At 34.6% G+C, this 24,953-nt stretch overlaps 2 protein-coding genes and 1 pseudogene across 2 annotated transcripts in view; 1 reads left to right on the top strand and 2 right to left on the bottom strand.

Annotated features, from left to right (window-relative positions):
* Positions 1–633, bottom strand: part of Ccdc18 (coiled-coil domain containing 18) — a 118,478-nt gene extending 117,845 nt beyond the window's left edge. The window contains exon 1 of the mRNA XM_078026747.1: positions 483–633. The gene's annotated coding sequence lies outside the window, so the exon portion shown is untranslated. The remainder of the gene's footprint in view (positions 1–482) is intronic.
* Positions 38–23,519, top strand: Tmed5 (transmembrane p24 trafficking protein 5). Its single transcript, XM_013359727.4, has 4 exons — positions 38–419; positions 10,470–10,567; positions 18,988–19,171; positions 20,256–23,519. Exons 1-4 carry the CDS (start codon positions 231–233, stop codon positions 20,472–20,474), a joined length of 690 nt encoding a protein of 229 aa, XP_013215181.2. The 5' UTR covers positions 38–230; the 3' UTR covers positions 20,475–23,519.
* Positions 12,158–13,149, bottom strand: LOC101963621 (mitochondrial import receptor subunit TOM6 homolog pseudogene; annotated as a pseudogene).
* Positions 23,520–24,953: the final 1,434 nt, after the last annotated feature.

Raw genomic sequence — 24,953 nt, 5'->3', positions numbered from 1 at the left:
GGACTGGGGGGGGCGGTGAGGAAAAGGAGTGCTAGCCCCGCCCTCAGTCCCTACCCTTTGGAGGACAGCACTTTTCACACAGCGCGTTTGCCGCCGCCGCGGCCGCCACCTGAACTTTCTTCATATTCTGAGTCTCCCTGCCACGAGGAGTCCAGGGAAAAAAAGCGGAGCCGAGGCGCCAGTATCTACACCTCCCACGCCACTTTCAGCCCAAGCTCGCCCCAGCAGGGATGGGAGACAAGATCTGGCTGCCCTTCCCTGTGCTCCTCCTGGCCACTCTGACCCCAGAGCTGCTGCCGGGGGCGGCCGGCTTCACTCCCTCTTTGGACAGCGACTTCACCTTCACCCTTCCCGCCGGGCAGAAAGAGTGTTTCTACCAGCCCATGCCCCTGAAGGCCTCGCTGGAGATCGAGTATCAAGTAAGTGCAGCGAGTGAGCCAGCCTCCTTCCCTTAGCCCTGCTGTACCGCGTTGTCGCCTCACCCCCTTTGGAACTTGCCGACCGCCAGGGAGGTGAAGGGGCGAGGGCCACCGGGGAAGCCCGCCCGCGCCGCGCAGGCGCACGAGACGAAGCTCCCGCCTGTGTCGGGGACCCAGAAGTTTGGTCCTTCCTAGAATTGACGACTACCCTCCCCCTTCCCTTTCCTCTGGTCGGAAAGAGGCCAGAAGTGATGATGTTGGTGGCTTTACTTTTTGTTTCTTAACTCTCCAATCGTTTTTCTAGCTAGTGTACGCTCCAGTGCTAAGAATTTCACACAGTACAGGACAGATACACGTTCTTCTTTATCATTGGACAGAATGATGACACTTGTTTGAGTCACCCCCACCACTGTCACCCAATTCGGAAATTATTAATATTCCCTGTTCTTGTTGCATTTAAGGATTTTGGAATTATGAATATGTGATTATCACTGAGTGCGATTTTGAAATATCTTGAAAGGAGCTATTTATTGCCGTATTTAGTGGTGGATTTCCATCCCAGATATATATTCATTATTTTCAAATAAAATGAAATCAAATCGTTTATTAAAACTTTATAACCTTTTATTGAACATTGTCAGCATTTTCCGCATGTCTGTTTTCTTTTTAGTACCTGCCTAATACTCCATTGTAAGGAATTTCCTTAATTTATGTGTAACTCTAGTAAAGGGTAAATTTCAATTTATTGTTTTTTGGGGGATGGGGCTACTGGGGATTGAACCCAGGGGCTTTACCACTGAGCTACATCCCCAGCCCTTTTATTTTTTATTTTGAGATAGGGTCCTATTACTAAGGACCTAGCTAAATTGCTGAGGCTAGCCTGGAATTTGGGCTTCTCTCTTGCCTCAGCCTCCTAAAACGCAGAGATTACAGGTTTCAGCCACCGTGCCTGGCCCCATGAGCTAATTTTGATGTTTACTGGTAGCACTGTTTCATCTTTAACAGATAACATAATCAAATTTAATTTTTAAGTTGATGTAGAGTATTTCTTTTTAAATACTGCATACTCTTACACAGAGAGAAAAATAAAAAGTGATATAGAATTTTTATTTGAAGGAACTTTAGGATTAGATTATCAGTGTCTAAGATAAGCATAGAGAGTGAAGTATCTAAAGTCATATAGTTTAGCTATCAAAATAAGACTAGAACTTAACATTTCTTGATTTCTGGTAATGTTCAGAAGTTAAACCATAAGGGAGTGGGAGTGTCATTCAGTGGTAGATTGCTTGTATGCCCTGGGCAAGGGTCTGTGAATTCCCAGCACCTGGAGAAAAAACAAATTGTTTGCTGAACAGTTAATATATGCCAAGAATTCTGTATGTAGGGTGTTGGGGGGTAGTAAAAGTAAAAAAAGAGAGTCCTTATTCTCAAGGAGCTTAATTAAAGGTTATTGGTTTATAAATAGATAAGTTCAATAGAATATTGTCCAGTGCTATTAGCAGAGGGCCATTTCTTTGAGTTTCAAAAAAGGATTCCTGGAGAAAAGAAATCAAAATCTAGAAACTTGCTTAAATAAGACATGAATGCAAGAAATGAGGGTATTTCCATAAAGTGAACAAAATGAATAGACACATATTCCTGAAAATGCATAGTAGGAGAATTTAGAGGTAGGCTTATATTATTAGGTAGAGCTTGTATTACATTACAAGTTTTAAGTTTTGAAACATAAAACAAGTTTTAAAACTTAAAACAAGTTTAAGTTTTAAAATTTATTAGATTTTAAGACTAAAAGTTTAGGGTAGGAAATGCAGAAAAGGAAATTGGAGAGGCCAAGAGGCTAGATCATGTGTCATGAACCATAGCCTTGCGTGCCATGCAGAGTAACAGTTCCCATGTTTTGTATGCCATTTAAGATTGAAAGGCTGGAGCTGTAATTCAGTGGCAGAATGCTTGCCTAGCATGTGTGAGGCACTGGATTCGCCTTAACACTGCATTAAAAAAATAATAAAATAAAGGCTTTCTATTCATATAACTACAAAAAAAATTTTAAAGAAGATTGAAGCAGATTGCTAGATGCATTGTGAAAGATGGGTTTAAGGGAAGCAAAATTAGAGGAAAGGAAACCAACTTGGAGATTAGTGAAAGAGTCTATAAAGAAAACAATTTGTATTGATCAAAAATTCCTCAGTATTGGGCTGGGGTTGTAGCCCAATGGAAGTGGAAGACCACTTGCCTAGCATGTGTGAGGCCCTGGGTTTGATCTTCAGCACTGCATATAAATAAATGAATAAAGTAAAGGTCCATCAACATCTAAAAATATGTTTTTTAAAAATACCTCAGTATTTATCCACATATTAGGGAAGAATTCTATTTTAACTACTAACTTCTTGGGTTCAGAGCTTGGATTCAGAATCTTGACTCTTAATTGCAACTAGTGAGGTCTTAAACAAGTTACTTCTGACTTGCAAAATGGAGATAATATTTACTACCTCATGGAGTCTGTTTTGGGGGAGTAGAAGAGTTAATAAATGCTCAGAGACATCCCTGACACATGGTAAATGTTCAGTGAATGTTAGTTTTACATTTATACCTCTGGAGTTACATAGCTTGCTTTAGCTTTATACTTGTCATCTTTAGTCACTCTTAAAGTGTCTTGTTTATTCCTCCAAAGCATTCTTCCAAAAATTTTTTTTTGAGGGGGTAGTATGTACCAGGAATTAAACCCAAGGTTGCTTAACCACTGAGCCACATCCTCCTCCTACTTTTAATTTTGAGACTAGGTCTCACTATGTTGCATAGGGTTTTGCTAAATTGGTGAGGCTGGCTGGCCTCAAACTTTTAATCCTTCTCTCTCAGCCTCCCGAGCTGCGGGGATTACAGGTGTGAGTCACTGTACCTAGCTCTAAATAATTTGTTTATGTCATTTGGTATCTGTAATATTTTATTTAATATGTTTTTAGTTGTAAACACAATACCTTTATTTTATTTGTATGTGGTGCCGGAGATCGAACCCAGTGCCTCACGCATGCTAGGCAAGCACTCTACCACTGACCCACAACCTCGGCCCCAATATCTGTAATCTTAATGTTAAAGGGATTTGTAGGGTGAGGATTATCTTTACTCTTTGTTTACATTTTCCAACTCCTCAATTAATTTCTCAATAGCTACAAGATACTGATTTTTATCTTACAGTGGGAGATTTCCTCTCTCTCCCTAAAGGTTCCCTGAAGTCAACTGACAGTAGGTAGATCATAGGTAGATCAATAGGAGAAGTAGGCATTTGATCATAGTTTAACATAACACAGGAGCCTTCAAATTGAAAACCAAAAATCCAAAGAGTATTATTCACATTTATGCTTATGTTTGATAAAGCCATATAGAAAAATGACTGGACAAATAGGTATAATCTAATAATAATAGATTGGGGGGGTAGGTAGTGGGACCAGTAAGGCCTGTCTGATTCTTCCTGGGTTTTATGTAACATTTCTTCCTTCTGGTTATGGGGTACGACTCTTTCTAGAATGGGAGTTTACAGTCAAGTAAAATGGATAAGTGAATTTCTTTATGTTCAACTCTTACACAGAAACATAAGAGGAAATTAGAAAAATATTTTAGGTCTTACAGCTAATTATGGGATAAAGGGGTTCTAGTTTTCATGCCCCACCGTAGGTAGAAAGAATTCTAGTTTGTATGGCTTACTTCAGGGAAAAATGGGTAAAAAACAGGAGGACAAAAGAAGGTTAGAGACAAACTTTGCTTCTCAGGTCTTTACTTACTTTGGGGTATCATTTTCTGAACCTTAAATTAGTATTTATTAATATTAAATAGACATTCCAATGTTGTCCTTGGTACTACAGGTTACATACTGGTGTGTTTTTGTGTGTTTTTTTGGTGTTGGCGATTGAACCCCAGGCTTTATACTACTGAACTATATCCCCAACCCTTAATTTTATTAATTTTTTAAATTTTGAGACAGGGTCTCTTTAAATTGCTGAGAGTCTTGCTCAATTGCTGAGGCCGGACTCAAGGCAGTCCCCCGCCTCAGTCTCTGGAGTTGCTGGGATTACAGACGAGCACCACTGCGGCCAGTATTTATTGAAAATTTTGAATCATTTTTTACTTTTAGGTTTTAGGAGATTCATTTCTGGGTAATTGACCAGCCCCACTTTATATTACTATAAATTCTTGAAATCTTTTAATTCCCATACTTACATCTTATGAATAAAATGGATCACTCATTTAAAAATTATATCATTGTTAAGTGCTTAATGTGTGTCAACACTATCCTATGTGCTAGGTATACAACTTAGTAAAAATATAATCCATGGGGCTAGGATTGTAGTTCTTCAGTCAAGTATGGGGATAGACATTACTCAAATAAATTTGAAAGTGTAACTCAAATAAGTGCTATGAAGGCAAGCACATGAGTCTTGAGTGTGCTTATAGAAGGAATTTTTTTTTTTTTTTCATCTGGAAATTGAGGGAAGACATCCCAGAAGTGGAGTTGAGAACTGTGGAATAAGCAGGTTTCTAGGCATAAGCAGGTGAGTGGAACAAGACAATGAGTGAGAAGAATAGTTTGTGCCTAGGAGCTTCGGAAGAAGACAGTTTATCTTGGAAGAAATGAGGGCAGTACAATGAGGAAAAAGTGGTACAAGACTATTCTTGAGAAATCAATAGTGACCAGACCATGTAAGGCCTTTTAAGGATACGGATTAAGGATACCCTTGTTAGATATGGATCTTTTGCAGAGTATTAGGGAGCAATTGGAGAATTTTAAACAGGTTAACCTGATTAGATTTGTGTTTTGAAAAAGATCATTTTGGCCACAAAGTATTGAATTCTCTGTGCCAGTTTCCCTATACACATAACCACAATAATCACTTGCTTCCTAAATAAATAAATAAAGGCATTGTGTCCAACTATAACTGAAAAAAATAAATATTAAAGGAAAATATATCCTCAGCTTAGAACAATACATAGTATATAATAGGTACTTTAAAATATTAAAAATAGTTAAGAATTGTAATTCATTCCTCTGTCATATATAAAAAATTAATTAATTAAAAAATATTAACAATGGTGAACCAAATTTTCACTGAACTTATATAATTTAGTAAGTCTTTGGGAGAAAAGAGCTATGTCAAATTTGTTTTATTTTTATTAGACTTAAATTTTTTGTATTTGTGTCAGATTTCAATATTTTTCCTTCAAATTGTCTATTTCATCTAATTTTTTTAAAATTACTAGTATAATATTATACCTAATACCATTTGGAATATCCTATCTCCATTTTATCTGCAGGTATATTCACCTAATGTTATATGTATATGTAGAAACTAGATAAAGTTTTAATGAGCTTTGACAAAATATTGGCTTTTGAATATTTTGTTTTATTTCTTGGTTCATTAACTGATATTTTTTGTACTTTCTTACTTCCTGTTATAAAAATAATATACATCCATGGTCTGGGATTGTAGCTCAGCAGTAGAGCATTCACCTAGCACGTGCAAAGCCCTGGGTTCGATCCTTAGCACCACGATAGATAGATAGATAGATAGATAGATAGATAGATAGATAGATAGATAGATAGATAGATAGATAGATAGATGTGTCCAACTACAACTAAAAAAAAAAAATACATATTGGGGCTGGGGATGTGGCTCAAGCGGTAGCGCGCTCGCCTGGCATGTGTGCGGCCCGGGTTCGATCCTCAGCACCACATACAAACAAAGATGTTGTGTCCGCCAAATACTAAAAAAAAATAAATAAATATTAAAAATATTCTCTTTCTCTCTCTCCCTCTCTCTCACTCTCTCTTTTAAAAAAAAATACATATTAAAACATAGCCTAGCATGGTGGTGCATGCCTATAATAATCCCAGCAGCTCCAGAGGCTGAGGCAGGAGGATAGCGAATTCAAAGCCAGCCTCAGCAATTTAGCAAGGTGCTAATTAATTCAGCAAGACTCTGTCTCTAAATAAACTACAAAAAAGGGCTGGGAATGTGGCTCAGTAGTTAAGTGCCTCTGAGTTCAATCCCCTGTACCACCCCCCAGAAAAAGTAATATACATTATTGTTAGAATAAGTCAAAGGTATAAAAATGAAAGAAAAAACAGTCTGTCACTCTCATGGAGAAAGGGGGGGTTACATATGATCTTATGGATACTTGTCATTCTCCTAAATATGAATTCTTTGACTTCTTTGCCCATACTCATACGAACACATGGGGCTTGGTTGAGAGTTTTGATTATTCTTCATTAATTCATTCATTTTAATTAAAATAATTGTCATCATGATCATTATAATCCTTACAGAGTTTTAAATTGTAAGAAAAAAATATTTTTATTTGATGCTGGAGATTAAACTCAGGACACTCTACCAGTGAACCACATCCCCATTGTGCCGCACCCCCCTTTATTTTGAGACAGGGTTTTGCTATGTTGCCAAGGCTGGCCTTAAACTTGTGATCCTTCAGCCTTAGCCTCCTGAGTAGCTTGGATTATGGAATACATCACTGTGCCCAGCAACATCTTCATTTTTTATGAATGGTATATTCTTTTGTTTTTACTTTTTAAAAAAATATTTATTAGTTGTTGATCGATATTTATTTACTCTATGCAATGCTGAGGATCTAACCCAGGGCCTCACATATGCCAGGCAAGTGCTCTACCATTGAGCCACAACTCCAGCCCATGGATAGTATCTTCTTGAATTTTTCTGAGGATACATCTGAGGACACATGTTTTTAAGTCTGTTAACTATTTTTAGAGAACTTGATTCCCAAGAAAAACCAGTAGTGAGTGAAAATGAGAACATCTCAATTTCTACAAATATTTGGTGTTCTCTAATCTTTTTTAAGAATTTTGAGATTGATTAATATTGGTGGCTACATATACACTTTGTTCAGTGAATATCTTCCAGAAATTACTCTTCAATCTGAAAATGATGTTTTGAGGCTGTTTGTTTTGGCTTGTTTGTTGCAGTACTGGGGATTAAATCCAGGACTTTACCAATGCTAGGCAAGTGCTATAACTAAGCTACGTCCCCAGCTCCTCCAGTCTTATGGATTATTTTTATTATGTATATTTTATATTTCATTAGGATTTAAATAAAGAATTATGTATATTTCACCAGCCATTTGAAACCAGTTTTGTTACCATTAAGAGTGCAGAAATAGTTTTTACTGAGAATGATCTTTTATAAGATTACATTAAAACCAACAAGAAAAATAAAATAGTGTTATTTATTAAAAAGAATAGCCATTGAGTGTTGGTTATTTTTTAAGAGGCTGTTATGTTCCAGATAGATTTTTTTTTTCATTTTTAACAAGTGCTATAAATACAAAAGAGAAAAGGCAAGGAGAGAAATGAAAGAGAGGAAGACAAGAGAAAGATTCTACAGGGAAACATTAAGACACTTTAATTTGTATAAGATGGGAAAAAGATGGATTTATTAAATATCTGCATCAGTGACAAAATCAAAACATTGGTAATGTTGTAAATGCCCTTAGAGTTATAAATATAAAAATAGTGAGCAATGTAAAAAAATTTTCACCCATCATAAAGATGCTTTGATCCCAGATAATATATGATTAAGTGTCAAAGAGGACAGGCATGGCTTCTGTAGGAACACAGGAAAAAATATACAAGAACTAGGTGGGGGATAGGGTTAGGGGGAGGCAGAGACCATTTTCAGAGAACTTAAGCTGGTAGCTCTTGAAGAAAATGGGTACAGTTGGATGAGGAACCATTCAGGAGTCCATAAGAACACTAGAGACAACACTATATACTCATTAATATTTACTCTGGGGACTGGGGTTGTGGTTCAGTAGCAGAGGGCTCACCTAGCATGTGAAAAGCCCTGGGTTCAATCCTCAGAAAGAAAGGGAGAGAGAGAAAGAGAGAGAAAGGTATTGTGGCCAACTACAACTGAAAAATAAATATTTAAAAAATAATAATAATTACTCTGGGTCTGGACACACTGGTGCACACCTGTAATCCCAGCAGTTTGGGAGGCTGAGGCAGGAGAAGTACAAGTTCAAAGTCAGCTTTAGCAATTTAGCATGGTCCTAGGTAATTTAGTGAGACCCTGCCTTAAAATAGAAAGGGCTGGGGATATAACTCAGTGGTAAAGTACCTCTGGGTTTAATCTTTAGTATCAAAAAATAAAAATTATTCTGAAGCCTGGTGAGGTAGCACATGCCAGTAATCCCAGCTACTTGGGAGCCTGCAGCAGGAGGATTGCAAATTTGAGGCCAGCCTGGGCAACTTAGTTTAAGACCCTCTCTCAAATTAAAATTAAAAGGTATTAGGAGGTGGGCACGGGTGCTTGGGATATAGCTCTGTAGTAGAACAGTTACTTACCTAGCATGGAGGCGGCCCTGGGTTCAATCCCCAATTCAAATCCAAAAAATTAATCTGGAGACAGATTACCAAATTCACATTTTGACTGTGCCACTTGTTTGTTTTATCACCTTGGAAAAATTACTTCTTATGCCTCAGTTTGAGGTTTGGTGTTTTTTTTTTTTCATGATAAGAATAATATAAATATGTACAACAAGTCCCACTACTATGCACAATCATGATGTACCAATAAAAAACTATGGAAAAGGGGCTGGGGTTGTGGCTCAGTGGTAGAGTGCTTGCCTAGCATGCATAAGACACTGGGTTCGGTCCTCAGTACCACATAAATGTAAAATAAAGATATTGTGTCCACCTAAAACTTAAAAATAAATATTTTTTTTAAAAACCTATGGAAAAAAGAATAATAGGATTTACCTTTCAGAATTTTATAAGGAATAAATTAATCCACATAAAACACTTATAACAATGTGTGGCAAAAACTATAATTGTTATCTGCTGTTATCACTATCATCACCCTCATAAGGACCTTTGAGGGTTATAAAGGAACAAATCATGATCATTGGCCAATAGATGGAATATTCAATTTGTGTTGTAGTAGAAAAATATGTTAAAGAATAAAGAAGTCTGGGCTGGGGATGTGGCTCAAGCGGTCGCGTGCTTGCCTGGCATGCGTGTGGCCCGGGTTCGATCCTCAGCACCACATACAAATAAAGATGTTATGGCCACCGAAAACTAAAAAAATAAATATTTAAAAAATTCTCTCTCTCTCTCTCTCTCTCTCTCTCTCTCTCTCTCTCTCTCTCTCTTTTAAAAAAATTTTTAAAAAAGAATAAAGAAGTCAACTGGGGTCAGATCATGGGAATCTTGAATTAAGTAGCTAATGTTTTTTTTTTTTTAATTGAAGAGGAAACAAACTCAAGAAGTTATTTAGAATCTTCTCCCTCTCCACTTTCCCTTCCCCCTTCTTCGTGTTATTGAGATGCTTTACCACTGAGCTACATCTCCAGCTCTTTCAGTTAAAATTTCAAGGCTGCCTTTGAACTTGTGATCCTCCCACTTCAGCCTCCCCAGCTGCCTGGAGGCTTGTCTTAAATTGCCTAAGGTTTTTTTTGTTGTTGTTGGTTTTTGTGTGTGTGGCGGGGGTGGGGTACCAGGAATTGACTGAGGGGGCATTCAACTACTAAGCCACATCCCCAGCCTTATTCTGTATTTTATTTAAAGACAGGGTCTCACTGAGTTGCTTAACACCTCACTTTTGCTGAGGCTGGCTTTGACCTCGAAATCCTCCTGTCTCAGTCTCCTGAGCTGTTGGGATTATAAGCGTGCACCATCACACCTGACTTAAATTGCCTAAATTTTAAGTAAAAGGCCTAGCATTTGAACTGCCCTCTAATTGTTTCTTGGCCTTTTAGCTAAATCAAGTGTGAACTGCCTTCTATTTCTGTCCCCTGTATGAGTCTTCTCAATAAAGCCACTGTTGTAGAAATATTTATTTTAGTTACCTCCATAAGGCCTAAATTTAGGTGATGGCAATGGGAATGGATAGGGAAAGCACAAGTTCTGAAAATGAATGGAATTGAACTAGGTGAACTTTCAGCTCCCTTCTCATTACATCATATGATCTACTTTATATTTTATTTTCAGAATTTATAATATATATTTTTCTCTTGTTTGATCATCTGTAGGTTTTAGATGGAGCTGGATTAGATATTGATTTCTACCTTGCCTCTCCAGAAGGCAAAACCTTAGTTTTTGAACAAAGAAAATCAGATGGAGTTCACACGTAAGTAATCTCTTTGAGTTCTTTTGGCTGAATAATACCAGTGAGCTATCTTGAAGACTGAGAAATTTAGTATTTTCAGTACTAAATATCAATATTAGATAACTTCACGTGATTTTAAACAGTCCTTGATGGTGGACCATCTTCTAAACTTAAAACGTCTTCCATTACCCTTTCTTTCGTTTGCTTCCCCCAGATTCCCTTTGAGACGGGGTCTCGCTATGTTGACCAGGATGACACTGATCCCTGTGCTCATAAGATCTTTCCTCAACTGCCCCAGTAGCTGCAACTAGCGTTTTTCTTTTGGTTAAGGCATTTTTTTTAATATTTTTAATTGTTGAACACAATATCTTTAATTTTATTTATTTATTTTTATGTGGTGCTTAGGATGCCCCCCACTCACCCCGAGGCATTTTGTTTTGATCCTAAATTTTTTCTTTGCTTTGTATTTAACTAGATTAGTATTCCTGGGTATTACCTTCAACATACTGTGGCATTTTTTTCTGGCTAGCACAGGCTTTTCATTTTAATTGAAAAGGTATTGTTCCAGGTTTTGTGTCTTCATATTTCTTAAACTGCTAAGCTATATCATGTATGTCCATAGTTTTCTTTCTTAAAGCAGTGATCTGAGTGTGTGTGTGTGTGTGTGTGTGTGTGTGTGCGCGCGCGCGCACGCGTGTGTGTGCATAAATTGATTTTTACTCAGAACTCACTTTTTTTTTAATTATTAGAAGGTTTAAAAGCAAAATCTGACCAATAAGAAATCGTACAACTGAGTTAGTACTACCCTGATTCACACCAGAAATTGCTTATTTAAGTTCAGAGTTTGACATATTCTCTTCTTACATTTCACTTCTCTCTTTTCATCTCACTGATATATTTCCCTTTTCTATTTTATGATTTTACTATAGCACTTTCTTTAGTCAGTATCATTATTGTGTTAAAACTAAACTCTGAGTTTACAGAAAGAGGAAGAACAAATATGGAATATCTTTCCATAAATTAAGATTGGCATGTTATAAGCTTCTAAATTAATTTTTCCAACCTACTACAAAATAGATTGATTCCCAATTCTGATTTTACAGACAAGGACCATAGAGAAGTTAAATAAGTCTGCAGGGATGCATGTTCAGGGCGGAGACAGGATGAACCCAAACTCTTGCTTTCTACCATTTGATGCTTAGAACATCCCTGGCACATAGCACTATTTTAAGGACTAGCTATTATTATAATTATTGGTCTTTATTAACCAGCGTGCCTGGCATGTAATTGATACTCAATAAACACTAAATAAATGAAAGGAAAACAAGTCTCAACTGTAATTTTTTAGGATACTAATTTAAAATGCTTTTTAATGATATTTTACCTATGTAGAACATGGGGAAATATTTGTATAAAACATTAGTAGATGAATAGTAGTGGTTCATCTTCTAAGTTTCAGAATATAAAAAATTTCTGTCATTTTTTTTATTTCTTCCCAATTAACTGGTCTCCTTCAGTGATAAATCATAATTAACTCTTAGGGGGAAAATTATTATATTGCTTTATTCCATAGAATTACTTCTAATTAAACCATTGGGATATGACTTTTTTTTTTATCTTTGTGTGATTTTTATTTCAAATATTTGTTATAACACCATCATTATTCCTTGGAACAAGAGCAAATTCACCCCCTGCAGAAACTTAGGAACTATGTACAGAATTTTACAGAACAGAGGCAACACTTTGGCAGAGGCTGAATGTTGACCAGAGAGTGGAATTCAGCCAGGTAAGGGGAAGATGAAGGTGCCTGTGAATCCAACTTCAGCTGCCATCAGGGCATACCTTGTGCCAGTCACAGATTGTATGCTGTTTTTGGAAGGTTTAGGTGCAACACAGGAATTCCATTTGTCTACTGGTTAAACTGCTGACTGTGCCATTAGGTCAATGTCACTCAAGTTTCTGGCCAGCCAAACTCCTGCAGCCAAGAGTCCCAAGCTCAGGATCAAGATCCTCTAGAAATCATTCCTATCCATGACAAAGCAATAGACTCCTCAGAGCCAGTCCAGAATTTCAAGGCCTTCATTTGAAGAGCCGGCAGTGCTCACTTTAACCCTGCTGGAAGCCATTGATACTTTGGATCTCTGCACAACACTTGCAAGATCAAGACTTTCATTTAAAATAATTCATATTTGTTGAATTCTTTTAATATGCCAGTGCAGTAGTCTAAGTACTTTTCATGTATTAGCTTTTTTTTTATTCATCACAATTCTAAAAGGTACATAATAATAATACCATTTTACTAATGAGTAAATGAGGCATAGAAGAAGTTGCTGAAGGTGAATAGCAACCAACTAATGAATAGCAAAACCCACATCTAAACCCAGGCAGTCCAAATTTAGAAACCTACTTTGTAAAAAGTAAATTTAAACAAAATTTTTGTCTTTAGTTATATTTTTTGTAAAGGCAACTAAAGTCTTAGGACATTTGAATAGGTTTTCCCTTTAAAAAATATACTTTCTAAAAAGTAAATTTAAACAAAAAGTAATTTTAAACAATTTCTAAAAAAGTAAATTTAAAAGGTCTCTAAAGAGAGCATTAAATAGCATAAGCAAAATCTGTCTAGCAGTGCCTGGAATGCATTTTTTCCTAGGCAACTGAATTAGTACTACCCTGATTCACAGCAGAACTTAAACATTTTGAACTGTTTGTGTTCACTCTTCATTCTACTAGAACTTTATGCATTTTCTTTCTTACATACATGACAATAGTGGAATGCATTACAATCATAATTATCCATTCACAGCACAATTTTTTATAACTGTATATAAAATATGTTCACACCAAATTATGTCATTACACATGAGCTCTTATTATTTTTTATTACAATTCTTAATACAACTTTATACCTCAATTTATCATATCTCTGTTTGTATATAAGGTATGTTGACACCAAATTCACATCTTCATACATGTATTTTGTATAATGATGAGAGTCTCCTTCCACCATCCATGCTATTCCACTTCTTCCTCCCTTTCCCTCCCACCCCTATTCCCTATCTGGAGGTAATCTTCCTCCCATGCTCTCCCTCCCTATCCCATTTTGAGTCACCCCTCTTATATCAGAGAAGACATGGCATTTTTTGGGGGGGGGATTGGCTAACTTCACTTAGCATAATCTTCTCTAATGCCATCCATTTCCCTGCAAATGCCATGATTTTATTCTTTTTTAGTGCTGAGTAATATTCCATTGTGTATAAATACAACATTTTTTTTTATCCATTCATCCACTGAAAGACATCTAGGTTGACTCCACAATTTAGCTATTGTGAATTGTACTACTATAAATATTGATGTGGCTGTGTCCCTGTAGTATGCTGTTTTTAGGGCCTTTGGGTATAGTTGGAGAAGAGGAATAGCTGGGTCAAATGGTTAAGTTGATTCCCAAGTATTTTATTTCTTTTGAGGATATTGTTAATGGGGTAGTTTTCCTCATTTCCTTTTCAGAGGATTTGTCACTGATATACAGAAATGTCTTTGATTTATGGGTGTTGATTTTATATCCTGCCACTTTGCTGAATTCATTTACTAGTTCTAGAAGTTTCTTGGTAGAGTTTTTTGGGTCTTCTAAGTATAGAATCATATCATCAGCAAATAGTGCTAGTTTAAGTTCTTCTTTTCCTATAGTTATTCCTTTAATTTCTTTCCTCTGTCTAATTGCTCTGGCCAGTGTTTCAAGAACTATGTTGAATAGAAGTGGTGAAAGAAGGCATCCCTGTCTTGTTCCAGATTTTAGAGGGAATGCCTTCAGTTTTTCTCTGTTTAGAATGATGCTCGCCTGAGGCTTAACGTAGATAGCTTTTACAATGTTGAGGTAAGTTCCTGTTATCCCTAGTTTTTCTAGTTTTTTGAACGTAAAAGGGTGGTGTATTTTGTCAAATGCTTTTTCTGCATCTATCGAGATGATCATATGGTTCTTTAAGTCTATTGATGTGATGAATTACATTTATTGATTTCCGTATGTTGAACCACCCTTACATCCTGAGGATGAACTTCATGAATTTTTAGTTGGATAGTTTTTTGCATCATTTGTCATAAAATTCATTTTTAAAAGTTGTTAACATAGATTTAGAAAAAAATAATGTAGGAATGACTTAAAGTATTAAGGCATCTTTGTTTTTAACATACTTGCTGAAGCTCATACATCTGAGTCAGTATTTCTCAACCTTTTCATTTGTACTTTCTTGCCCCACTTGAAGCCTTTTTAGACATTTTTTCCTAGTTAACATGCCATGAAACTTTAATACCACAGATACATTGCTTATCTGATTATGTACTATATATATATCTGCACTTTATGCAAAGGTTACTCTTCTTATTAGTGGGTAAGAATGGCTAAAGTTGAGTTAATAACATCAAAACTAAATTCAATTAAAACAGAAAGCTCTTAAGATTAAATATAACTTTTATGTGTGTGTGTGTTTATGTGTGTTTGTGTGTGTGGTCCTGGGAATTGAACCAAGGGGTGTTCAACTGAGCTACTTCCTCAGCCCTTTTTATTTTTATTTTTTTATTTTTTTATTTTATTTTGGTACCAGGGATTGAACCCAGGGTACTTAACCACTGAGCCACATCACCAGTTGCTTAGGGCCTTGCTAAGTTCTTAAGGCTGGCTTTGAACAGCAGTTCTCCTGCTTCAGCCTCTCAAGCCACTAGGATTACAGGTATATCGACCATGCCTGCCTTAATTTTTTATTTTGAGACAAGTCTTGCAAAGTTGCTTAGGACCTTGCAAAGTTGCTGAAGGCAGGCCTTGAATTTGCAATCCTCCTGCCTCAGCTTGCTTAGTCTGCTTAGTCACTGAGATTAAAAGCATGTGCCATTACACTGGCTTTTTTTTTTTTTTTTTTTTTTGAGACAGGGTTTTGCTAAGGTGCTGAGACAGTCCTCAAACTTGTAATCCTTCTGCCTCAGTCTCAGGAATTACTGGGATTAAGGCACATGCCACAACACTTGGCTAAATTAACTTTATGAGTAATTTTTCATGCAATTTATTTGCTCATATATAGTAATATATCAACTATACAATGCAAAGCAGTTTATATAAATATATAAGAATAGCAATGTAATTTAAAAAATTTTAAAAGCATTCAAAACATTTTTTCATCAAAAGTAAAATTATTAGAAAATTACATTAATTTTTTAAAAATGATTTTTAGTAAAATTATTTGTATGGTGTTGAGGATTGAACCTAAGGCCTTGTGCATGCTAGGCAAGCACTTTAACACTGAGCTACATCCCCAGCCCCAGAAATTAATTTTTGCTTAATAAGGTCAGTGAATTTTAACTAGCTACTATTTGTTCAGATATTATTGATAGTTTTTTCAGGATTTGGCATGATTAATGTTGGGTTAAATAACCTCTATAGAATTAAATAACAAAATATACTCATTTTTGTTAATTCCCCAGAGAAGCATTGAGGATTAAACATAAATATTCACATGAGAGCCAGTGGCAATCAAGAGGCATATTGTAAACCACCTCTGCAGTATGATTTCAGGAACAAGCAGTCAATCAATTGAAAGTCCTCCAAAAAACTGCTATTTTTCATTGCTTTATAGACTGTTATTGCATACATTTTGTGTATTTTCTATGATTTCATGCTGCTTGTAAGATACTAGAAAAACCCAATTACAGAAATTGAATTTTTAAAGAATAAAATTCAGATAGGATTGAACGTTGAAGGGTCATAAACCATTATAATTAGCCATTAGCTAAGAAATTTTGCTCTTTTCTGAGCAATATCACACCCATTGAGGATACATGGTCTGAATAAATGCTGTCAGAAACTTTTTGTTAATTGGTTATATTGTTGGTGTGAATAAATTAGAGAATAATAGAAAGTGTACCTCTGGGAAATGTCCCACATGTGGGTAACTTAATATTCATGATTCATGTCTTTATAGTTTGTTTATGTTTTTTTCCTTTTAAAATTGTTCTCCATTGTATTCACCAGTCTTTGCTCAGCTCCTTCCAAAGGTAAAATAAGTGCTCAAAAGAAAAGTTTGCCACAGTTGAGGCAATTGCAAAGAATGCACGCAATCTCTGAGCTGTATTATAGAAAGATGAATTAACTTCAAAATCAGAAAACAAACTTCATCTATGTGATCATAGGCAAGTATCTTAACTTGTTTAAAACTTATTTTACTTACCTGAAAAAGGCCAATTATGCCTAATTCCAAATATTGATAAGGATTAAGAGATAAAATATGTGGAGCTAGAGACGTAGCTCAGTGATAGAGTACTTGCATAGCACGTGTAAGGCCCTGGGTTCAGCACTCAGTACCACATAAAAGTAAATAAATAAAAGTATTTAAAAAGAGATAAAATATGTAAAAGGAGTGTGTGAATTATGAAGGTATATATACAAGTATTGACTATTACTATTTATAGTACATATGTTAACATCTGTTTACATTATTATCTGTTATGCTTAAATAAAAATCAATAAGTTAACAACAGAACTTAGCCATGGTGACTTCTGTGATAGAATGTTTGCCTCAGGAAATGCCTTTTCAAGTTGCAGTAAGCACTTAGCATCCTTTGATATATGACACTTGCCCCCAAATTAATCTGAATTTCACTGAAGATCTTAACTGAAAAGTATAGTTTGGATCCTCCCTTTCTCAAGCATGATTTTTATAGTGTTGTATAGAAAAGATATTCTAAGACAAAAGGTAATGTCCAGTGTAATAAAAATGATGAAATAAAGGATATTTGAAGGCTACAAATGTAACACTGGACCACAAAAAGATTAGAAATACTAATCCATAGCAGTTCTGACCTCACACCCCGACTCCTTAAGTCCCCCAATTCTAGTTGAAGCCTTTCTTGAGAAAGTAAATAGAATCAGATGATGAACAGTTTAAAATGCAGCTAGGATACTAGGGATAGAGCTTAGTGGTAGCTAACATGTGAGAGCCTGAATTCAGTCCCCAGTACTGCAAAAGAAAATTAAATGACGTAATATAAAATCAAATGCAAAGCCAGGCCAAGTGGCGTATGCCTCTAATCCCAGCAGCTCGGAAGGCTGAGACAGGAGGATTGAGAGTTCAAAGCCAGCCTCAGCAACGTCGAGGCGCTAAGGAACTCAGTGAGGCCCCATCACCCCATCTCTAAATAAAAAATACAAAACAGCACTGGGGATGTGGCTCAGTGTTTGCGTGACCCTAAGTTCAATCTCCAGTACCATAAATAAATAAATGAAATTAAAATAAAATGCAACTGAGAAGGTTTAGAAGTTCATCTAAGGAAATAGGAAACTTGCTAGATATATCAAAACCTTTATTAGAAATATCATTAGAATCGGGGCTGGAGTTGTGGCTCAGTGATAGAGCAGTTGCCTGGCATGTGTGAGGCCCTGGGTTCAATCCTCAGCACTGCATATAAAAAAATAAAAGACCCATTTATAACTTAAAAATATTTTTTAAAAAATCTCATTAGAATAAAGAAAACTTTCATGTGGGAAAAGATTAATGTACACATTAAGTACACTGAATTTTGTTAAAAATTCTTTGTTATTTACAGTTACTCTGACTGAGTTTTAGATCATATAGCATCTGAGTCAGTAGTTGTCGTAGCATAGGTTTTATGAACTCAGTTGCCCTACCAGAGTATTTGAGTTGGTTTTTGGCCAGTTTCTTAAAGTGTTAACAGTCTCTTTTGAAATAATTAACTGAATAACTGGTGTTTCAATGATATAAGAATGTAAACTAATTTTGCTGGTCTTTCAAAGAAGTGGTGTTTGTATCTTGTTTGTTTTCTTGTTGTTTGGGGTCCACAGTAGGGGAGGAAGGAAGGAAACGCACAAATGAATGAACGAATGAATGAACCATGGAAAAAACTACCAGTTCTTTTGAATATGAGGTAATAATGTGAATGGCATTTATTCGGTAAAGGTAATGCCACTAGGAGTAAAATTCTGAGTATTGACTGTAGGCCTCATCTCTAACCATTGAAAACTGTATTATAAAAATGTATTTAGTTAGGAGTACTGGAAGAAAGCACTTAGTATAGACATTTCATTTCTACTTTTGAAAACAAAACTCAGTTTACAGATTAACTTCACTTGAAAGATAGGTGGAAAGACATGTTTATACACAAACTCATGATAAAATTAGCTTTTAACATTTATAAAGAATTAAGTTTATTTGAATTATCATATACTCAGGTTTTTAATATTTTATGTTCCAAAAACAGATGCAGTTACTTGAATGTATATATGTCCAAGAAACTAAAAATTATTTTTAGTACTAAGGAAATCTATTAGGAAGCTGTTCAATTTTTAAACCATGTTGTTTCTTTTCTTTTACCTTTAGTTGTTTTTCCTTTGATCCCAAGTAGAAATATAGATAACTGAAAATATGCACTTTTTTTTAATACAGGGTTGAGACTGAAGTTGGTGACTACATGTTCTGCTTTGACAATACATTCAGCACTATTTCTGAGAAAGTAATTTTCTTTGAATTAATCCTGGATAATATGGGAGAACAGGCACAAGAACAAGAAGACTGGAAGAAATATATTACTGGCACAGATATGTTGGAGATGAAACTAGAAGACATTCTGGTTAGTATGATTTTTAATAAAATAATAAAAATTATTAATTTCAAAGGCCTAACTGTGTGATGGAAATTGATAACTAAGCATTTTGTATTTATTATTCAAGAAAATATGTTTCTAGTATTTTCTTACCTTTGCCATAAACAGTTTGACATTTTAAATCTCAATCTTACTTTCTGTTCATGTGGCCTTTATATCGTTTTTATTTTTTATTTTTTTAATTTATTTATTTAGAGATAGGGTTTCACTGAGTTGCTTAGCACCTTGGTGCTGTTGAGGCTGGCTTTGAACTCGTAATCCTCCTGCCTCAGCCTTCCAAGCTACTGGAATTACAGGCTTGTATCACCGTGCCCAGCTGTATCATTTTTAATAACTTGTTTCAACAGGACTCTATTATAAAAATATTTTATTCAGAAAATGTACAATTTAGAGTACATCTTTGTTAGACTTGTTTTATGAATATGATATTGGAATATTGATTATGATTTTGATTGTATAGTATGCACATCTAAAAATGGAATATTTTCTAATTTCACTACTCGTGAGATAAAAACATGGAGCTGGGCATGGTGGTGCACAACTATAATTCCAGCAGCTCAGGAGCCTGAGGCAGGAGGATCTGAGTTCAAAGCCAGCCTCAGTAACAGCGAGGTGCTAAGCAACTCAGTGAGACCCCATCTCTAAATAAAATACAAAATAGGGCTGGGGATGTGGCTCAGTGGTAGAGTGCCCCTGAGTTTAATACCTAGTACCCCACCCCTCTTGGTACCAAAAAAAAAAATAGTTGTAAAGGATAAAAAGATAATTTATTCAAAATGCCACTCATATTATCTATTTCATATTATCTATTATCAACTAATAGTATCTTTGTTCCTTTTAAAAGTAGCTATAAACACAATAATTTAAATACATCAGAAGAATTATTATATAACCTTACAGCTTCTTTATGTAATAAAATAGCTATCCCTTAATTAAATCAACTACCTATCTTGAAATTGTATTTAGATTGAAAAACTTAGCATAAAGCATATCATTAACTGAAAATATCTGAAATATTCTTTTATAGTAAAATAATTTTCTTTATCTTCAGGAATCCATCAACAGCATCAAGTCCAGACTAAGCAAAAGTGGTCATATACAAACTCTGCTTAGAGCATTTGAAGCTCGTGATCGAAACATACAAGAAAGCAATTTTGATAGAGTCAATTTCTGGTCTATGGTTAATTTAGTGGTCATGGTAGTGGTGTCAGCCATTCAGGTTTATATGCTGAAGAGTCTGTTTGAAGATAAGAGGAAAAATAGAACTTAAAACTCCACTGGATTACTTAACATTGAGAAAAAAAGGCATAAAAATGCAATAAACTGGTACCATTAGTATTCTTTTCCAAAATGTTTTATCATTAAGTGTAAAACAAGTATCATTTTAATGTGAAAGGAAAGTTTTCACTTTCTGTGCAAATAGTCTTATCAATTCGGTTGTTTTTAAGTGTATACCAGGAATATTTTATAAAAGATAAGTTTAATTGAATGAAGCCATATTAATAATTGTATTTTCCTAATTTTGAAAAAATTTTTCATATGTCACAGTGAATTAAAGAAATGAATATTGGGTCTAAATGCAACACCAAAAATCTGCTTTTGCCCACAACTTCTTTGTAAATGTGGCAGTTACAAATCAATTGTAAAAGTTTTTAATATAGTAAGTTATATAAATCATGTGAGAATTATATAATTATGAATTGAATATATTGTTTCCTCTTTACATATGCATCTCTCCTAAAAGATAAATAGAAACAGCTCTGAAACAAACATTTTTAGAATTTTTAAAACCAAGTATATTTCAATGTAAAATATTAACAAAATGTATTAGTTTTATATACTTAGCCTACATTCCCAAAAGTTGACATTTTGTTAATTCAATGTCTTGAAACTGCAAAAGCATACTTTCTCATTAAAATTAGGACAAGTTTTCTCTTTGAAATGAAGATATAGAATTAAAAGTGTTCTAAAGTGAAGATACACAGATAAAGGTTGGTCAGCATCCATAAGGATGCATTCTGTCTAGACCTTAATTAAGGTATAGAATTTTAACAGTAAATATGAGATAAAATAAATTTATTTTTATATTATCTATCAACAGTGTTATGTTAGTTCTAACATGATTATTGACTTCAGTAATACATTATTACCAACAATTGTGAAGGAAATATTGCTTAAAAGGATATGGTCCTAATGTAAATAAATTTCTCCTTTTCTGAGTTCTGGATGTTATCAGAAACAATTTAAGGATATCTGATCCAAAATAATGTTCACTTAAATGGAACTGCAAATAAATAAATATCTGGAATCTGATGACTTATCATGATATGCCAATCCTAAAATAAATCATTAGAGGTTAAGTTCCAGTTAACTGAGGAAACTATTTTTGGGTTTTATTTTCTATAACTTTTCTGTTTTGAATTGTCTTTTATTTGTATTCAGGTACAATTTATGAAACATAAGCTCTACCATAAAATTTAGTACTGAGTGTAGACATTTATTATAATTTTTATTATACATTTCTATTCACTTTATTTATGTTGAAGTAAGGATTAGAAACACAGTCCCAAGTTATAAACACCTAATATTTAAATAAGCCATACAAACATAAAAAAATTCTCCTATTCTACTTTAATCTTACTCAAGTAATAGTAATTTAACTTCATCATAAAACAAACAAATTTTAAGTTATACCCATTGATAGTATTATAGTAAATATGAGTTAGAAACAACTGAAAAATTTGGGCATAACTGGATGTGGTAGTGCACATCTCCAGCTACTCAGAAGGCTGAGCTAAGAGGTTGACAAATTTGAGGCCAGTCTCAACAACTTAGTGAGACCCTGTTTCAAAATGAAGAACAAAATAAAAAGGGCTAGAGATGTTGCTCAGCAGTAGACTGCTCCTGGGTTCAATCTCTAGTACTACACATACAAATTTGGGCATAGAACCCATCAATATATAGGTTATATTTACATTGCAGGAATTCTTGACAAGCAATAACAGTACCCAGGAAAATTAGTGATTCCATTTACAACTTACACTCAGTGGTATGGAAAAAAATACATTTCCCTACTTTTTATGCCCTAGAAAAATAGAAGGCTAGAAACTATTCAGAGACCTTTTCTTTTTTCTTTTTTTTCTTCCTTTGGTATTGGGGATTGAACCTAGGACCTCATGCCTGTTAGTCAAGCTCTCTACCATTGAGCCACATCCCCTCTTTAAAAATGAGGTAAATGCCATATATAATTAATTACCTTATTTGGCCAAGAAAATATTTCAGGTTCTCTAAGAGAAGCCCATGCAGAACAAAGGCCAATAAGATCATTCTTAATAAAAAGTCCTCCTTTTTCTCCTTTCTGTCAAATTCATAATGAGAAGCATACTTATAGTACCATAAATAACAAAGCAGGGTACAGATACAACTACTGCATCTTTTCTATAAAACTGTGATTTAAAAATTCTACCTCTTATATAAGGCTATTACTGTATACCGTACTTAATTTCTTACCTAAACTGAGTTGTTACATCACCTTCTACATAGGTGATTTTGCCACTGATTTTAAACCTATGATTCAGTAACTACTCACCATATAATAGTGGCTTTATTTGGAAAACAAAGAATTTAGGATTATTAAGGACAATTATATTTTTATAGACACAAAACAAAATGGAGAGTGAAATATTTAACAAGCATGTTACCTGTAATGGCTCAAAAAATTAAAATTTATAAATGAAGAACAAAAATCTTTTAGAAGGCATTTTATCTGTTTCATGTCATTTTCTAATGTCACTTTCTAAATTAAAACTATGCTAACATTATGTTTATCACTTAAGAGCTGATTTTGTCTTTGCTTATTAATATATAAACTTAAAGTACTATAATATTTAAGGCCTGAAGTTCATTCTGATTTGCATTTAGATCATTATTAAAGTGCTATTTTTCATTTGAATGTCAACATACAGAAAGTAAATAACTGTTTTAAAGTAGCATTAAAAGAAACTACAAATTGAAATGTAATTTCATGTCAAGTATATTTATTTTTCTTAAACATATCTTAAAATTGAAACTGAGTACATGTGATCATATATCTTTTCAAATGAAAATCTTTATCTGAAGTTTCTAAAGAAATTAATCAGCATGTAATGATTTTTTCATCTGAAGTGTAATGCACAGTTTTGCTTTATATTTGTGAACAGCCATCTTAAATGAGCAATGGACTACAGTACCAAGTATAATAAAAATTACCTTTTTTTTTTTTTTTTTGGTGGAGTTGCTGGGGATTTAAACTGAATAAAAATATTTTCAAAGAAAATCTTTTCTACCAATTATTATAAATGCTGTCTACTCCTTAAATCCTTCCATGATCTCAATCTAAGTTAAATGTGTTTCCAGTCCCATTTTAAATACCCATAATTCCTTGCATCTCTTTATATTATACAAGTTTGTGTTCTATTTATATGTGTACATTTTTATCTGTTGCCTAGACATTCATTGTACCTAAAGGAGCCTCAAAATATAAAGTGGCAAAAATCATCAGTTTTCTTGGGATTTTTGTTCATGCTAAGGATTGAACCCAGGAATGCTTTACCACTGAGCTACATCCACAGTCCTTTTTATTTTATTTTATTTTTTTGAGACAGGGTCTCACTGACTTGTTAAGACTGACATTGAACTTGGGATACTCCGACCTCAGCCTCCTTAGTCACTGGGATTACAGACATGTACCACCAAGGGAATTTGTTCCACTCCTCTGTCCCAGGAATTTATTAAGTCTGAAAGATGGCTCAGAAATCTTACTTTTTATTCAGTACAATATGGAATTCTATAAGTTACCGGTGAACATTTGCTAACTGGGTGATCTTAGGAAATCAAACTCCTTTTAGCCTATTTCTTCATTTGTAGAGATATTTTAAATTTATCTTAAAACTTGTTAAAATATAGCATGTATGAGCCTGGGCCTTGCCTGGACTTGTGAAAGCCTTGTATCATAAACTAGAGCTATATACACTTATTAAAATTTATGTCCAGAGAAGGGCACAGATTCAAGAATTCAGGCCTAGAATAATATTATGTGCAAGAGAGTATATTAAGACAGTCTCTACATCTAAAGATATAGGGCAGGAAAAAACCCTGTAAGTTATTTACTGAATCAACAGTTTAGTAATGTGAACTTAAAAAACAAAAACACTGCTTTTACTAGAGTTTTTCCATTTAAATAGTCTTAGGTGTATTAGTGTCTTCTTCCTATATAAGCTAAGAAAATGGGGAAGCAGTAAAATGAACAATGAGAATTATCCAACACTGATAAAAAAACTCACTTAACGTTATATTTCGCAATCCTGAAAAATTTTTGTTGTGCTGGGGATCTAACCCAGGGCCTTGTGCATGCAAGGCAAGCACTCTACCAACTGAACTATATCCTCAGCCCCCAATACTGTAAGTTTAAGATTAATAGTAATAATCATCAAATGTTTTAAAAGTGATTATTGGTACATACAGTATCAAATGGGAGGTTGGACTACACCTAACCTTTCTACTCTTGAATTCAATTCTAATAGGATTAGTATTGGCATTTGTAGGAGAAAGCTAGAGACCAGAACTTCAGAAGATACATTTTAGGGTTGCTTTGCTAGGGTTGCTTTGCTAAAGAATGCAAGATATTGAAGTACTCACACATTGGGTATGAAATAGTAGAGCCACTCTCGAAAATATTCTTGATGGTTTCTTATAAAATTTAACATGCACT

The sequence above is a fragment of the Ictidomys tridecemlineatus genome, chromosome 11 (assembly GCF_052094955.1).
Source record: "Ictidomys tridecemlineatus isolate mIctTri1 chromosome 11, mIctTri1.hap1, whole genome shotgun sequence".
NCBI lineage: Eukaryota > Metazoa > Chordata > Mammalia > Rodentia > Sciuridae > Ictidomys > Ictidomys tridecemlineatus.
This window is presented reverse-complemented; position numbering and strand designations above follow the sequence as displayed.